Source organism: Scatophagus argus, chromosome 17 (genome assembly GCF_020382885.2).
Source record: "Scatophagus argus isolate fScaArg1 chromosome 17, fScaArg1.pri, whole genome shotgun sequence".
Classification (NCBI taxonomy): Eukaryota; Metazoa; Chordata; class Actinopteri; family Scatophagidae; genus Scatophagus; species Scatophagus argus.
Window position 1 is genome coordinate 13,578,791 of NC_058509.1, and position 18,288 is coordinate 13,597,078.

At 43.2% G+C, this 18,288-nt stretch overlaps 2 protein-coding genes across 3 annotated transcripts; both read right to left on the bottom strand.

Moving 5' to 3' along the window:
* Positions 1–1,932: 1,932 nt before the first annotated feature.
* On the bottom strand, positions 1,933–18,002 carry hoxa4a (homeobox A4a). 2 transcript variants are annotated; one of them, XM_046416844.1, is made up of 3 exons: positions 17,497–18,002; positions 5,423–5,559; positions 1,933–3,059 (listed from the first exon to the last, which is right to left on the bottom strand). In XM_046416844.1, exons 1-3 carry the CDS (start codon positions 17,709–17,711, stop codon positions 2,728–2,730), a joined length of 684 nt encoding a protein of 227 aa, XP_046272800.1. In that variant the 5' UTR covers positions 17,712–18,002; the 3' UTR covers positions 1,933–2,727. The 2 variants fall into 2 exon arrangements, with proteins under 2 accessions (XP_046272800.1, XP_046272799.1); XM_046416843.1 differs by lacking the exons at positions 5,423–5,559; positions 17,497–18,002 and adding an exon at positions 3,595–5,300.
* hoxa5a (homeobox A5a) lies at positions 9,973–15,187 on the bottom strand. Its single transcript, XM_046416841.1, has 2 exons — positions 13,519–15,187; positions 9,973–12,888 (listed from the first exon to the last, which is right to left on the bottom strand). Exons 1-2 carry the CDS (start codon positions 14,111–14,113, stop codon positions 12,638–12,640), a joined length of 846 nt encoding a protein of 281 aa, XP_046272797.1. The 5' UTR covers positions 14,114–15,187; the 3' UTR covers positions 9,973–12,637.
* Positions 18,003–18,288: the final 286 nt, after the last annotated feature.

Sequence of the window (18,288 nt, forward strand, 5' to 3'; positions counted from 1 at the left end):
TGCTGTAGGAAATTAGACCTGCTGTGTTTTATGATATTTATAGAAATACATCCAATACACACATTAATACGGTCTTCATGAATGTGCATCCTAAGATCTGAAATAAAACTCTACTTCCGGGATATTTTATACAAGATCTACACAAAGCTTAAGATAAGTAACAGCCAAATCTACTCACAGGTCATGACGGTGTGTGTCCAGCGGGCAAAGTTTTGTCAGGGGAGAGGAGATCTGACTCGCACCCTGCAGAGGACCACTCCAAATGAAAATAAGGCAGATTTTCAGATCTATTTCTGACCCCGGGGCATTCATTATTCAACAAGTCACGTGAACAGGCGAATTAAAATTTCAGTACATTGGAAGTGACCTCTATTCGCGAGTCAAATGACTTGAAATCTGTAATTTAACTAGTTGGACTTATTGGAGTCTGCGCAAAATCGGTGCCAATCAGACTCAACGCCATCTTCTGCACAGCTGCCATATCTGCAGCGAGCGCTGCACAGTGAGCTGAAGAGCACACCCAAAGACGGGACCGTTTTACTTATGCCGACACAATATGGAATAGTTGTAAAGGATGCAACAAAAACTATATCAACAAGGCTGTAAAGCTTCTGTTACAATTTGTGGAACTTCTGTGTACTGTTGGAATTTTTGCGAATGGCAGTTTTAAGTATTTTTCGATTAAATGCGCAGCAAAGCCATTCATGGTGATATCATTTGCATAAATACTGAACATAAGCCATCAGTACCAAATCACACTGAAAATCATGCTAAACTGCTTGCACAATAATGTCAAGTTTCAGCTCATATTTGCCCTCTCCACACCGCCTGACAGGGCTGTTTCTGTGATCAATTGCAGAGGAGCTGTCTCCAGAAATAATTTTGGGAAAATTCATGGCCCAGATTCACACCTAAACCCCGTTTTTGTTTCCGCGCGGTCTCTGTGTAAAACCTAAACGAGAAGAAAAAGCTCGCGGAGGTCTCAGCGCTGATGTATGGTCTGAACATTGTGTGTCGAAAGGTCAGGGGTCAGAAGAAGTGTTCTGAGCCGGTGATTGGCCAGAGCCGGTCGTGTCCCCTGGCTGAACTCTCTATTGTTTGGATGTAGCAGGTAGTGACCAACACTCACACTTTGGTGCACTGAGGTTGGTTGAGATCTCCTTATAATGGCAAGGAAGAACAACATGTGTAGCCGGATACATTAAACAATCCGGGTTTGGTTTGAGTCCTGTGTCAGAAGCAAAGCCTGCAACACTTAAGCAGCTCATATCTGCCTCCTGGATTTCAAACACATCTCCTCTTAATCCACAAAACACGCATGGCATTCACGCACATTTTACGGGTTAGAATTTCTGAGAGCTGAGCATTAAACGACATAATGGAAGCAGACATATCAACACGGTATACGAAATGTACTGGATATGAGACACAACGCGAATGGATTACGAGTATTAAATACCTTGAAATGCTGGGAAGGTTTCAATCTCTATAATTTTGCTTCAATAGAAATTGTGCAGGTTAATCTTCTCTGCAAAGAACATCAGACATCGCAAATTAAGTTTTAAGCAATTCAGATAAAGTTAAAAAAAAAGACATATAAAGTATCATGAAAGATAGCGTAGTGAATTATTCAGTTTTGGAACACACTGGCACAATTTTACGCACGCATCTCCAAACCGTGGACAAGTGATTTAAATGCTTTAAATAAAAGATCGCAAAAAAATTCAAAGTCCACGTACTGAAATGAAAACAAAAAACGCGAAAATAAAATGTCTGAGTTTGAAAATGCAACTCCCAAATTAGAAACCATATTTGAAAAAGGAGGGAGGCACATAAATACATTTAGCATCTTATTACGCGCGGCTTATTAACATGTTGGGCTTGAATCAAATCAGTATTTGCGGTGACAAAATATCCAAAGCCAAGTCAGCCTCATAAGTGAAGGACATATTTATTTCACAAGGACAGATTGAACCTATACTCTAGCCTACATCACAACGGTCATTACTGAGACAACACATACAAATATTCACAGTTTAGAACACAGCACAACATGGGACGGACTAGCACGAATAAAAGTAGACTTTGCAACACCTACAAACATAATCCTACTGGACGAAATTCTTTGCTTATTGTGCCTTCATTATGATTTGCCTATGTACATTAAATGTGAAAGTCACCTGGACTACATTCAACAGTAAACCAACCCACTCAAACACACAAACTACACTGTTACTCTGACTGATGCCAAACGGCCGGTCTGGTTTTCTAACAGGCATCTAGAGTCTCGCTAAATACCTTTCAAGTATATTAGAACTTTCCATGAGCAATAATAATAAAAAAAAAACGAGAAACAATAATCCAAGAGAACGTAGAAAAAAATGACTTCAAACTTACTTTTACCTCACTCAATGTTTAACTGTAATGATACATTTTGATCCAAGTCCTACGTTTGAATGTGCGTTATCCTTCTTTCATAATAATAAACGAATATATAAACACTTCAGTTGCCACCGTGGCAATTAAAGGTGAATTTCAAGCTTATATGAGGAGGGCGAGGACGAGCGGAGAGGGGAAGGGTACAAAGGACGTGACAGGGGCCCAATGGCAGAGGCAAGGGGAAAGACAGAACACCATGTGTGTAAAATACTGAGAATCGGTCCATCAAATTCCGCTTGTGTTATTTGCCATCTCAGTCTGGATTGTGGGGTGCGGGTCATTTAAGCACTATAGACCTGCGGTGCACGGCGTGGGCACAAGCTGCTGGCCTGTTTTGATCTGCTGCTGTTGCTGGGCCCCCGAGGCTGAGGACGAGGCCGAGCTGGAGGAGCGGATCTTAGTATTGGGAAGCTTGTGCTCCTTCTTCCACTTCATCCTCCTGTTCTGAAACCAGATCTTGACCTGGCGTTCGGAGAGACACATGGTGTGCGCAATCTCCACCCGTCTGCGCCGGGTCAGGTACCGGTTGAAATGGAACTCCTTCTCCAGCTCCAGAGCCTGCTGGCGGGTGTAGGCAGTGCGGGACCTCTTGGGCACTCCTCCGGTGTAACTGGCATTGACTGGAAAGGGGGAAGAGAAGCCATACATAGGCAAGCAAGCAGGTGTTACATGCAGGGTGATAGCGTTTATTTCACAGCCACTTAGTTCCTCCGCTGGACACGGTACAAGGCTGAAAAACTAGAAGCATTTTTGGGTTTGGAGGGAAATCGCTGGCACGCCCTGTTTGTTTTACCTCTCTGTCTTGTTTCAGTTAACGGACATGACCTTAATGTGGAGATGCCGAGTGTACAAGCACTCGCATCCAGGGACAGATCAAGCTTAGAAATGATTAACAAAACAGCGGGGTTGGATATTACAGTCTGGCTCGGCTCCAGTGGTGGAGGTAGTTTGGGTTAAAAAGCAACAAAGGCACATGGCCCCGACAGACGAACACAGGCAATAAAATTTACGAGGGTCCTTAATTACCGACCCTGCTGCTCGATAGTCGTAAATTGCTGTTGTAAGGGCTGCTACTAGTGCTGCCTCAATAGGCTTGCGTGTGTTCCAGTGGTTGTTTCTCAGTGGTTCTGCTATTTAACCGTGACGATAACTCACCGGTGCTAACGTGGACCTTTTTCATCCAAGGATAGACCACCGGCTCCTTGCCCTTCGCTACGCCGGGATATACCTCACTGGCGAGGCTGCAGTCTTTGCTGGCATTTGCCCCTGCGCCACCGTCTGGGGCCGCGGTGAGGCGAGGACCGTGGCTCTGTGGAACCGGTTGAGGCTGTGCGTGGTGGCCATCGCCGAAATCATCGAGTCCGGCGGCGGGGACATTACCGTAGTCGTAGCCCGATTCTGTATAGTTTGACCTCGGATAGGATGGCTCGTTGTGTTGGGGGAAGCCCGTATCTTTTGGCCGCTCGTAGTAATCACCAGGGTTGGGGATGTATCCGCTCTGCTGATATTCGTCGCATGGGGGAAAGGAAGGCTCGATATAGTTGGAGTTTATCAAGTAGGAACTCATGGTCATTAATTTGTGAAGTGCAACAATACTAATTTTTATCGCGCTGTCGTTTTTCTGATCTCCACAAAACCCTCCTACTCCCTGTCAAATGTACAAAGTTGCCTGGTCACGTGTGAAGCGCCACCAATCACCGCGTGTCCTGTGGGCATCATGTAAACAGGAACCAATGGAAAGCATGGCACTGGTACCACCAGCGCTGTTCGCAGTGGCTTACGTTGGTGTTTTCCTTATTAAATCACAGTATATAAAGCAAAACCAATCAACTAACTTGTTTACTGCATGGAGCCAAACTTATGTGGGTGAGGCTTTCCTGCATGTGGAAAAAATAACCCCATCCCCTCTGGAACACAAAGTAGATGTGAAATTCAAGCCCTGAGAAAATAAAGCTTGTCACAAACAAAGGACTATTTCTAATAGTGACGCTGATGTCCGTTGTTGGAGTTCAAAATGTGTTGAATCCTGAGGAAACACGCCATCACAACAATGCAAATCTCAATGTTGCGGGTTCGCCCATTCAAATGATCAAAAAAAGACAACAGTGTTAGTGCGCACGCTTCTTTGAGGCACTGACGAGCCGCTGCTCTGCGGACCCACAGCTCTCTACACAAAGCATATGACTTGTGCAATAATAAAATCCACCCGTTTACGACACACACATATACAACAGAAAACGCTCACCTCTCACGCTGCACGACTGTGTAGCTGCATAAGACACTGCAGTATTTTTTTCTGTAATTATTATAACTAATCTATTTTGCTCTCTGTTTGTTCTATAAAATCACATGAAACTTATCTGACACTGATAGCACGGTCATCACGTATTATCAGTTAACTGCTTTATCCACCCAAACGCTGGACAAACACTCACAGGACACGCATCTAACAAAGCGTGGCATTTGTAACCAGGATGGACCGTTTACAGTGAGAGATGGCAGGATTTCTCTGCACAGCACGGATAAAATCACATCCTATACAACTTTACAATTCGGATTACATTTGGCAATATATATTTATATGGGAAAAAAGACTTTTTCACAACATCTCAATACAAATACGCAGGATGTTAAAGGAGTTTCTCATGCGCCTCCTGCTGTAACACTTTGCTGTCAACAACCAAGCCTACGATAAAAACCTTTGGCATTTATTGTACCAATGAAAATACGCTTTGAAGAGACGGGTATTAAAGTTTAAAGGGGCAAATATTCCCAGGTACAACAACAGCAGCAACAATAGTAACAATATAACCAAATCATTATTCTAATTATATTGATAAAATTTACTATTTTTTGTGGAAAGAAATTTCATAAATTCAGCATCATCCTTTCAGACCCAATGTATTTAAATATTTAGATTTTAAAAATAAACACTTATTTGAAGCTGCTTGTTTATAAGGTAGAAAATAAGAAAATGTCTTACCGTGCTTCTCGCCAGCAGCCATCACGTCCAGGTCGTGTTTCCTCTTCATGTCCGAGGTGGCACACTGTATCTGTATCCCTGGAAGATGCAGCAGCTCTTCACAAAGCTGATACACACTGTCCACGTCAACAAGGCCTCTGCATGGAGAAACAAGAGGCCAAACTTCGGAAATATTGAAAGCTTTCTTTTCTTTCCTTTATTTTCTCCCCTCCACCGCCACCACTACCCCCTATTCAATTCGCTCTTCTAAACACAGATAACTTCTGCCTGACCCAAAAGTGACACCGTTTCCATTTTGTTTCTGATTAATCTTGCCCATTGACAGTCTTTGTTAAACAACAAGGCGCGCCCTTTCCCCAAAGAGGTGACATTTTCATATCTGTTAGACGCAGTGACCTGAGGTTCACCCCGGACTTGGACTTCAGTTTTTCAGGGTCCGTTCAACTCTGAGGAGCTGGGGGTGGGGTGGGTGAGGGGGGCACTTAGCGCGGGTCATCACCCAGGAAGGTCCCAAAAGGATTTTAAAAAATGTGCAAAAGACCTCCAACTATCTAGAACGTCGAGCTCTGAGTTAGAATATGCATCTGTGGAAAAGGGCTGCTTTTACAGCTTCAGAGATGCGCTGCAGACTGACTGATATGTAAATATATGAGCCCAAAACAACAGCTTTCTTTTTTCTCCATCACTGTTTTCGGATATTGCTGATGAGGAGGACACTAAGCAGGTGATTTCTTCTTTGTCCACCGCAACCAGAGGCAGGCCTCAGTTTTCTTTTTCATCTTAAAAAAATAATAATGCTTTGTTTTTCCACGTTAGCACACTGTCGCTGTGAGGCAGAGCTGTTACTATCCTGTGTATTTTACAGCCTTTCCAGCACCTAACCCATTGTCAATGACAGCTGATGTACTTTCCGCCATATATCCAGAGTATCCATGACCAAGAGACCACCTGAGAGGCAATATGTCAACATAACGTCAGCGGTAAGACGGCTTCACATGATATCTAAATTTACAGTCTGCTGCCATTCGACTATATATAGGTCCTGTATAAATATGGGCCAGTTCAGCTTGGCTATTATCCACTTACTCCGAGTTATCCTTGCGTGAATAACGGCTATCTGTTTTAACAGGTCATTCTACTTGTTGCTATAGACTACTTTTTCCTTTAATTGTCAGCTGTGAATACCGAACATATAGCACGAAGGTTTAAAAATCCTATTCGGTGTTGCAAAAAAAAAGGCTTTTTAGATAACACTCCTGGTTAATACCGCCCTTATCTAATCCAGGCCTGAAAGGTGCTGCTGTGAGTTTGGATGCAATAAAGCATCTGGAAATCTCTCTTGAACAATGCAGCAAGCACTGAATATAATAGGATAATGATCACCCAATTGACCACTGGGATTCAAGGAAGCATTTGGAAACAGTGTTGCACTATCTAAGTAATTTTCCACCAAATTTAAGAGCGCTATTTCGCCCCTAATGGTAACAAAAACTCGTTTCCAGCTTCCTTGTTAGAGATTTTCTTCTAGGACAAAATAAGAGCCAGATCACGGTGTTTCCTTTCAGAGCATATACTGTGAAGTGAAGGTCTATTTAACCAGTATACATCATGCTGACAGTTTACTGTAAATTTAGATTATCAGAGAAGTGCTGTGACGATGGTGACAGATTGCAGATGGCTCTCACAAGGTCTCTCGTCTGTACGGGAGCCCTGACGGCGAAATAAAAAAAAAAATCCTCTCTGCATTCAAGGCCAAAGATTCGGGCTAGAAAACAGCTTTCATGCCTTTATGGTAATATTTTGATAAAGGTAAACACACATTCATTTATTTATTTATTTTTTAACATTGTGCCCCTTACAGCAAGAACATAAGCGACAGAAGCAGCCTTCACAATAACTAAGAACGGACATCTTTTACCTCCAGCTGCAAACTCTGAAGAGACCAACAACACGTTCAACAGCAGCTACATCCTATAGAAAGTGCAGGGACAAGTTCCTTAGGCTGTCGTAATGCATACTGAGACAGAGTATTTTTGACAAGGACACACCAAACTGTAGGGTCTGACCGGAGTTAAAGGCAGATTTCAGTACGTTGAATAAGTTGTAATGTGCACTTTAAGGTACGTTAAAGTGCTAACAGATTGCCAATGTTTGATTTAAAACATATGAAGTGAGGCTCACTGGTGACAATCATAACCTAATTTGAAAAACCTGCAGAAAATAATTTTCATGAGCCGCGCGGTGTGAGTCTGTCTGAGCGGATTTGCAGCCTCCATTGACGAGCTTTTACTTTTAAGCTCAGGAAACAGCGCTGTGAACAAACAAATTCGGTTCTTTGGCTTTTCCGGATTTTATTGAACTTTGGGCAGACGTTTCAGCACTTGTTTGTTTTACAGGATGCAAAAAGATCTCTTGTGCCGCGCACTGTGTGTGTTACGTTTCTACCAATGTGTTCAGCCAAGTTTTGCTTTAGACAATAAAAGAAATCCAGAATGAACACCTTTTGTCTGCTATACTCACGTTAATAATACAATAAACAGCATCGAAAATGCTAAATGTATGTTTTTCATTTATCAAATGAAAGGTTTTTCTATTTAGGTTAAAATTGCTCTTTTTATTTACTTACTTGACACAAAAAGTTGTTCTGATTGTGTTGTGCTGCCGCTAACACACAGGCCTAAGCAGATATCTGATTTAGGCCTGACCCAATTTTAGGCTTTTTAGCATAATAACAATACAAATGTTCAATTTTTGGTCACGAATTGTTTTTAAAAAAATTTTCGACTGGTTTCTTTAATTTTCATGTTTCTCAACACTTAAAACTCGCTCTAAAAATAGCTGTATTGATTTTGAAATGTAAACTATATATTAACACAAAAAAATATTTTCGCAACTTTGTCTCTGAGTCACAAAAACATCTGTCCCATTTCTGCTTTCTTAAAAGGCTTCTATTCAGCTGATCAGGAAGAGAGAGGCTAAATGTTTTTTAAGGGGTCCGGGGGCTCAATTTGGGGGCTGTGGGTTTTCCCATTACCCTGTGACCGGGTCGAGAGTATCAATCCTCAAAATGCAAATTCTGCCCTCGTCCCTAAACATATCAAATGCAATTTATTCAAAGGAAATTCACCAATCAACCGCCCTAATAAAACGCCGAGCACTCAATCTTGTTGCTGGGGACGGGTGGGGGGTCCCCTCCCCCGGTCTCTAACGCGAGGTCACCGCGCTTTCAGGGTTCACCTGGAGTGCACCGTGCAACATATGTAATTCAAAGCTATTCTGTCTTTTGTGTGGAGAGTCAAGATCGCTATTATAAGGCTGGCATCAAGCTCCGAGTGAACAGATGACGGAGACTTGTTCAGCGCGTAAACTTTTGACCCCAATTTTTCCTCCTCTTCTGCAGCTATCTCCCTCTCATCTGCCCCAGCCCGGTGATATCTGGTCCTTTTGAAACGAAAAAAAAAAAAAAAAAAAAAAAGATTTTTAGCTATGTGTATCTCTCTTGCCATCACGATGATCATTTCCCCAAATTTCATAATTAGAAAAGATGCCAGCACAAGACCTAAAATGCAATTGCAGCTTTATGATGTTTCCAAAGAGAGAGTGAAAAGATAAATCCGATAGGCTCTCCCTCAAGACTAATAGAGCTGTAAAATATGCAGATCATTCATTAACACTATAGAGCCACCACAGCAGCCAAAAGTCTTTGTTGGAGGCAACACTTTAAAGTTCAGACCCCCGCCCCCTTCCCGTAGTCTTTTCCTCCGGTGCAGGATGCTACCACAGGCTCTGTGTCCCTCGGTGAATTCATTTATACGCTTTATGCTTATAGGCAACGCCAAGCAAACGTGTCATTAACGTGAAGGCGTGTGTGTATGTGTGAGCGGCCTCTCTCTATACAGCAGGGTGACAGTGAACTTGGCCTAAAGCGAGCTCTGCTGGTGGCTCTGAGAGGATGCAGATTTATCTTGGTGCTGTGGCTGACCTCCAGATGAACCTGCAGCGCTTCTCTCCCTCTCTGCCTCTCTGCCTGGCAGTATGCCGCGCATGGGGTCCTGTCGAAATTTCTCCTTTTGAAATATTGGCAAGCGTTTTCATTTCCAAATTGCCACACTATCAATGTGTTCTGTTGAATTTTCATTTGGAGTAAAATCAAGTCGGACAGAGTAGAGTGTAAGTCCGCGTTTTGTTAAGATGGTGACTTCTTTACATAACAATGGGCTAAATTAGCTAAACGGTAAACTGAAGGATAAAGGCAATATGTTCTGGATTATTCTGCTCAATATGACAATGGGCACATTGTCAAACATGTATGATTTCTGTTTAATAAAAAAGAGGAAAATGAATTCCACCTTGTCCGTCCAGAGTTTATTTTCGCAGGTGAGCATTAAAGTACTGACGGAAATTTAAAATTCTGCACTGACAAATAACTAGATTTTCTCACAGGAAGGAGCAGAGATAACATTCACAGACACAGGGCCTCTGTAGCTACAATAAAACCTGCTGGTGGACAAGATAAACTTTACTAATCCGCTCAGGCAACAACTCATTTGAAATGTATTTCTGCCAAAAATTCACACAACTCAAATAGTAATTGCCGATTTTTTAGATGTTTTAGTGCATATTCGGAGGAGAAATGTCAAATCAAAAAGGGGCGCATCGACCCACATGTCTTTTCATTACAAAAGGTGGTTCAGAAAAATAAAGAGACAACATCAGTGCATCCAAGGAATTTGTGAGAAAAGATTTTAAAATTTGTTTGCTGTTTCCAGTCCATTTTTTTGTCTCAGGGTCCACTGGTGACCGGGATCGTCCCGGCACTGAGCGCACAAGAGGTCACCACAAAGCGAGAGTGACTTTTGAGGGGTCATCTGAACTTTTCAACCCCAAACACAAAACGACGTGGCAGACACAAAACGGAATTCCTTTTCAAAAGTCTCCCTGCTGCTGTTTGTTCCCATGTTGTGTTTACTTGACACTGTTTACAGCCTGTCCTAAAGCCATATACGGTGCCAACATGTGGAGAGCAGCGTTCAGGGGGGGAAAAAACCACAAGAAACAAACTTTTTCAGGGATGAACCTCCAACTTCCAAAACTCAACAGCGCATACAGAATCCGATCAAACGGGGATAGTTGTAAATCTGGAGGCCTGCATTAGCGCTTAACTTTATCAAGACAAATCCACACACCCCTTTGGAAACTTTCAGGCTCACGGTCTGTGAATTCTCCAATGTAATAAAACGACAACAACTAGAAGTTTGTGGGGGTGGAAATGGACACAGAGATAATTACCCAACATGTAAAAATGGATTATGAGTTACACCACAGATGGAGGGAAACAAGTTACACGGGGAAGGAAGCAATTAAATAGCCATGAGCCGGACCCAACCCTGCGCAACATCTGCCGAGACCAGTATTCAGCACTGCACAACTGACAAATTAGTGTAATGGTCTAATAGGGACGGACAGAGGGAGCGAATACAATAATAAGACTGTCAGGCTCAACACAGGCTGGCTGTTTTCGGGCTACCGGATCGTGTGCACAAACTTACCCAGAGACGCGGTCCTCATCCTGGAGAGCGTCCGGTCCATACTGAGGCAGACTGAGCAACAGAGACGGTCTGTACCGGACAAGTAACACTTACAGGCTGCAAAGAGAGAGTCAGACGGAGCCTCGCCGTCAGTGCGATTATATGTTATGTGCAATATACTGTCAACTCCCCAAAACCATAAAACTTACTTTAATGGCTACCACGTGACCGTTTATGGCCAGTGAGCCTATCTGGCCGCGCTTCGGATGATTTTTACGATCTAATTCATAGACAAAACCCCCCATTCATTTAGCACCCAAATGTCAGAGAAGCAGAATCGGCCCTAATAAAGTTTACAGCTTGAAAAGTCGAACTGATTCTCCGGGAATAGCCCAGGAGTCTGTGCGCAAAGGGACGCACGGCCCCTGGAGCCGCTCAGTGGCCAAGGATCCCCACCCTCAAAAAAAAGCCCCTTCACTCAGCAGCAAGGTGAGTAAAACATAAAGCTTTCATTCAAGAGAACCTGTTGAATTCGAGGAGATTTAACTTGAGGAAACTTTGACAAGCGACTTCGAGATTTTAGACAGCAAACACTTCTACTCCTTGGAGCAGTCGAGGTAAAAGCGCAAACGAATCTGGAGTATTCATACAAAACATACACTCACTGTAGTGTTGCCGTTCCAGTACAAAGTTTATTATAATGGCCATCATCATAATCATTATTATTATTATTATTATAGTATATTCTTGACTTCCAGTCTTTGAAAAACATTTACAAAAAGCTAATCACGATGGAGTTATACACATAGGCAATGGAATTTACTGTGGGAACCTCCACATAAAAACAGCCAGGGAGGAAAAAGACAAAAAAATAAAAAAAAACAAAAAAAAACCAAAAACACGATTTTTACGAAGATGTTGCGCCCAGGTGAACAAAGCAAAGAGCAGCTCCTGCAACAACAACAACGATAACAATGAAAAGAAAACAAAGATACAAGGCACAGCTACTGTACATACAAGACTGAGTCGGCACCTCTGTCCACACGTGTTCACAACGCACACAATAACCACACAAGGCTTTACGTACTCTGCTGTCTCTACTTTTGGAAGCAAGTTGTCTGACAAGTTGGTACAATACATCAAACAAATAAATACATACATATACAGTGCATACATAGAAAACGAAGGCTAAACACAAAGGCAGCTCGACTCCAACCCTTTATTTAATAAGATGTTGTTGTTCTGAGTGCATCACATAACTTTTACTGGATTTATTTGCGGTAGGTAGGTAGGTAAGTAGGTAGCATTTCAAGCTTTGATTATTTTTTTCATTATTATGATTTTTTTTTTGTCTTAACAAGAAATAATTTAAAACAAACATTTATTTTCATGTGTTTCTTTTTTTCTCTAAATCTAGACAGATCTGTACATAATGCATTTATTTATTTTTTCTTACTCACATAAGCATTACCACGGTGGAAATAAAAAGGAAATAATATTAAGGAATATAAGGGGACGTTTGTTGGACATACAGTGGGCTTATGTGGGGTGTCCCCTTGTCCCGCACACAGCCCGTTAACAAAGTCTCTGCGCTTTTGGAACGAGGAAGAGGAGGAGGAAAAGCTGATATGACAATCTTTGTTTTATTTTCATAGTGCTCGATATTAGGGATAGAGAAGAGTGAATATCAAGGCCTGTAGCCTCCCCCGCCTGCAGCCGCCATGTTCATGCTCTTCAACTTGTTGTCTTTCTTCCACTTCATCCTGCGGTTCTGAAACCAGATTTTGATCTGTCTCTCTGAGAGGCAGAGGGCATGGGCTATCTCGATCCTCCGCCTGCGGGTCAGGTAGCGGTTGAAGTGGAACTCCTTCTCCAGCTCCAGGGTCTGGTACCGGGTGTACGCAGTCCTGGCTCTCTTGCCCTCTGGTCCTGACAAGTCTTGTACAGGAAAAAAAGGAAAACATGTGAGATACAGTAGATGTTTTTTTAAAAATAATAATGCAAAAACTTTTTGGACTTAATTTTCCGTAATATTTTTGTCGCTGTCTAGCTGGTTTGTGCAGATAAGACTGACAAAAAGTTGGCATACGACAAAGTTTTAAACAAAGCTTAGGCAAAATTCATCCAAGCTGATTAAAAAGCTAGTAACAAAGCGAAACACACAGCTTTTCAACTGCACCATGCGGCAAAGATTTAACAAACTAAGGAGGTGTAACATGTGGGATATGGGATAAACGTATTCTGCATAGTTACGGTCGTAACTATGCAGAATAATACGTTTATCCTGCATGTCTAAAACATTTTAACTAACTTCTCCTATGTTATGTTATGAAATCAGCCCGTACCTGGTCTACACTGAGCAACATACACCAGCCAGGTGAGAGGCGCAAAAGGCGCCATATGCGCCATATTTAGGATAGTAAATATATTTCGTGCTTGATACTCAAAAATTTTGACTTGTTAGGGGTATGGTTTAGCGTCCCTGACTAAGATATAAACACACATGACACATTCACCAAAGCATAACACAGCTCCAGGTCTATAAATCAATAAAGATTATTTGTTTACCATGACTTATATGTAGTTTTCTCATCCACGGGTATATCTGAGGCTGTGCTGAGTCGGTAACATTTTGAGGAGTTGTCGGTGCGCTTCCCGCAGGCTTCTCTTCCTCCAGGGGGGAAGCTTTGGACACACAGTCCCGGCTGAGCAGCAGCGTGCCTCCGTTCGAGCTCGAGCACGGGGTTGAGCACGGGGTGGCTATAGAGTTTTTCACGGCTCGGTGTTGAGACTGAGTGTCGCTCACCGGAGACGAGCTGGCGACAGAGGAGCACGGTAGTGGCTCAGGTGGTGGCGATAGAGACGATGTCCCGGTGCTGCTGGCGGACTGGGTGTACCTGACAGGCTCCACGGAGGGTGTTGTCGCCGCTGAGTGACTCGGGGAGTAGCCCCTCGTCCGCTCGTTGCCCACAAAGTGTCCGGCACCGGCCCGTCCGACTGTTAGGTCCATCCCGTTGTAGCCATAGCCGTACCTGCTGGAGTGCATGGCTGTTGAGTCTCTGTATTGCTCGTTTGCCGTACTATGGTCTCCATAATTATGTAACTGGAAGTCCGCGCCATTGGGATAGCGTCCGCAGAATGAGTTCACAAAATAGGAGCTCATTTGTTGACAATTCCACCGTTTGATCGCTGTAAGTATTGTTGCTATTTTTTTAATTGTGTTTGGAGGTAAAATAGCATAAACCTGTGTGCTTGATTTGTGGCTCTTTTGGTTTAGCGCGTCCTATAGCACCCTTGCACAATTTATGATGAATTATGGAAATGAGTGGGACATGGACTTGATTCTCTCTTACGTAGGCACCCAAATATGGGGTACGGCGGAGAATCACGTGCTTTTGTTGACCAGTCGTAAATCCTGCTTGGTGACCTCCAGAGGTAAACTCGTGCACAAAGGAAATACTGGGTGGGATGTGAAGGGTGCGCGCCTCCCTGCGCTCTTGGCTAGGGCAAACTCCGAGGCAGGGCTCGGGTGTTTTGGATTGTCGTGGTGCGCCATCCTCTGGCTCAACTGTTGCACTGCCTGTCTGCAGCGCTTTCTGAGGCGTGGGCTCCACACGGGGTCATTCAGAGGTTAACGACCATTGCGGCAAAAAACCAACGGGCTCCTAAACAATACAACAAGTGACATGCTGAGAGCGCAATCTCTGCGAGGATAGTGTACAGAAATAATTCGATCAGAATCTCTTGTGCACGTTATGATAGGCGATGAGTGCAAATAGTCTGCGCAGTTAATAGAATAAAAGCCCATTCAGAGCAGGTCTGTGGTTTATTCACACTTTTTTTTTGCTTCTAATGATAAAACAAGTGAGCAGACGCTCATGTTGGAAAAGACCAATGAATTAAAGTTTGGGGGAAAAATAAAAGCCAAATGCAACACTGATGAATAACACGGCAAAGACGGCCGTTAAAAGCCTGCCCTTAACGCCACACTGAGGAATAAATAACTTTAAACAGACTCTACAGGCCTGTATGAAGACACGTGTCAAACAATGAACTATCAGATTATAAAATGTTTGCATAAAACCCGACTTTATTACGCTCTCATTCAAAGGCGAAACATCGTTTACGTTGACATTTAAACAGCCAGTATCTTATCAAATTGCAGTTTAATTCTTCTCTCTGTTTGAAAGATAGAATTGCATCGAGAACAAAATAAAATCTCTTTTGTAGGAGAAGATGTACGATATGGATTTTTTTTTTTTTTTTTACTGTCACTCTGCAATTTAAAGAAACGAAAAAGGCAAAATGTGACAGTAGAAATAATCGTGAGAGAAAATACCGGAAGGGATTTACGGATAAATGAAGGGAAAACGTTTAAAATTTGAATGTGAAGTAACCACAATGTTCAGAAAACAATTCCTCTGTTTAGTTTCTGTAATGTGTCACACATTATTCGTAAGTAATATTAGTCTACGAAGGAGGTCCGTTCTGTGATTCTCTGTTCCTCCGCCGCTTATAAGACATAACAATATATCATATTTTATGTGATAATGTAGGAGAAACGTTTATTAATCCAACTGTCTAATCGATCAGTTACAATGCCTCACGGACACATGGCTGATTATCCAAAAAATAAAACAGTTTTATCTTTAGTTTTAGGAAAATTATTGCGTACATGAATAAAACTGGCGAACTACTTTATTGTAACCTGACCAATTCACCTATTTAAATGTCTTAATCTGCTGTTGTTCTGAGCAGGACTACACAAACAGGAGGATCAGCACAGAGCGTAACACAGACACGAAGCTTAAAGAGAGGCATGGCGCCTCGTCCAGCGCTCTCCGTTTGGTTTTCTCTTTGTGGAATTTTTATGGCACCTTCGTCTCTCGAAGGGGCGACTAACATACTATTTCCCCAGAGCAGCCCTGTAACCAGCACAAGCCCAATCATGCGTTGCTGACAAAACCAGTCAGATATAGATTATTTATTTTGTCCGAGGTATGTGTACCCTTCGTGGAAACAGACCCCCAGAAGGCACGACGTGAGGAAGGGTGAATACCGGGCTCCCAGATCCAGTGGGCCCACATAAGAGGAGACTTACAGACCTGTGTGTGTGTGTGTGAGTGTGATGGCTAAATAGACATGCTCCAACAGCTGATTTATGACTGGCCAATGGCAACAAAGTTCCCACGAAAATTATTTGCGCGAGCTGAGCCAACGACACACCCAGGAACTAAATAAGGACCAAAAGAAAGGAAAGGAAAGCGAGTGCACGCTGGTGTCAGGCGTGTCGGGCTGGGAGCGATGGGGCCACTGCTGCAGGAAAAACAGGAGGGCAGTGCACTCTGCAGGCGCCTTCACACACCAGCACTAGTGACACTGAGAGTGTAGGCTCATGCAAATACAGCGTTCACAATGTCTGTATTTGTTTTCTGCCATTCTACGTAAAACACGGCTCACAGTGGTCACATTCAGGGCAGTTATGACATTTAATGGAAGGCGATGATAATCAGTGCGATTCTCAACCTAACAGCAGCAGACTTTACAAGAGAAAGTGGATATTGGAGACAACAACAGTCAAAACACACGGAGATAGCAACGTTTCCTTTCCCACGACACACTGATGAGAAACTAGTATTTTATGCAAAGGAGAAACCGCGGAAAAACAAATATGAGATATGCAAAATCGAAAATGTTCCTTATTGCTGCATGTATTTGACTACACATCCACTTGTGCACAGTTAATATATTCCAAAGGAAATCCGCCCATGCTTTGCATTTTAGATCTCCAGAAGTGGGTTTGCACAGCCAACAAATGATTTATTGCAAGAAACAAATCACTGTTACAATACAGTAATAACCAGGCTCGCTGAGTTCATGTTAAAGAAACCCTGTAAACATCACGGATGTGCAAACAGAAATATGTGACATTTTTGTGTCTCAATTAAAGGTCATTCAAATGATGAAATGGTCGCGTTTTGTTCACTGAAAATGACCCTCTTAATCACTTCAACGTGCACTGAGTCAGGACGTTGCATGCACACGTATGCAGCATACAGGTTTAAAGCATTATGCACGGACACACAGGTAGAAATGGAGGACGACTTGTCTGATGTCTGCTCGCAGCAAAAACAAGGCAGAGCTGCAACAACAATAAACCCAGTGTCTCCACGTGAGGGCGTCAAAGAGCACATTTTTTTGGCCACCATCCACCCAATGAATTTTGCAGCTGAAAGCCCATCCCCATTCAAATCCGACAACAAACAAAGTCTTGACAGCATGCAAAAGCCAACACAAAGATCAAGAGAAAGACGACGCCAGTGTTACAGATGATCTCATTCAGACTGATCAGATTTACCACGTACCATATACCATTCAAATCATAATAAATTAGAGTGTAACATAATCTTCCACAGGATTTGAATCTTTAAATTGAACACGAGCGAGGCGTAATGTTTAGACAACAAACTGCTTATTAATTGGCGATGTTATCTCTCCTGGCAAACTGAACAGAGAGCAAACACATGCAAGTTTCAGCTGTCTTACCTTGTGAAGGTTTCTGCCTGTAAACATGGGAGGTGAGGAGGAGGGAGCTGGCAGGTGCACACGGGCAGAGAGACGGAGGGAAGTATCCAGCTGAGTCCCTCAGATGGAAACTGGGGCTCCCGAGGGGGGTCAGTGACGCACCGGGGCTCCTTCCACTCATCCTGTCCAAAGCGTGTCGGGAGAGAGACAGCAGGACGCCCAAATGATCCAGTCATGTCCCAGTGTGAGCTCCTGCGCGCCGAGCCTCTGCCTGACCGGGGGGAAACTCCAGACTCCGGTGAAGATGTGTGCTGTTTGAAAAACGTCGAAGGTCGCCAGTGAAAACAGCTGCGTGGAAGCAGCCGGAGACCGTTAAATGAAAGGCTCCTCTATTCTGCTATTGGAAATTATATATAAAAAGTTCATGTTCACGGCTCCCTGCCACGTGACAAGCTGTGGCCAATAGAATGACGAGTCGGGTCGTAAAGTTGCATTGCCGTGTTGTAAATTTTCATAAACAACAACGGATTTATGACCCCGCGCTGAAGGGAGAGATGAGGGAGAAGTGGGGGGAGAGGGGGCGGAGAAGGAAGGGGGGGAGGTCACCGTCAGGCGCCATCTTACAGAGGGAAGAGGGAATGCAGAGTTCAACAGTAATTTCCCTTCATCTGCAGCCTGCCCCATCTCGCATCCTCATAGTTCACATTCCCCAACTCCAGTGTTTACCTAACACTCATAATGGAACTGCAACATGTTTCATTACATGTAACCTAATACTGACCACAGTGAGCGGTTCTTTGTGACTGTGAGTAA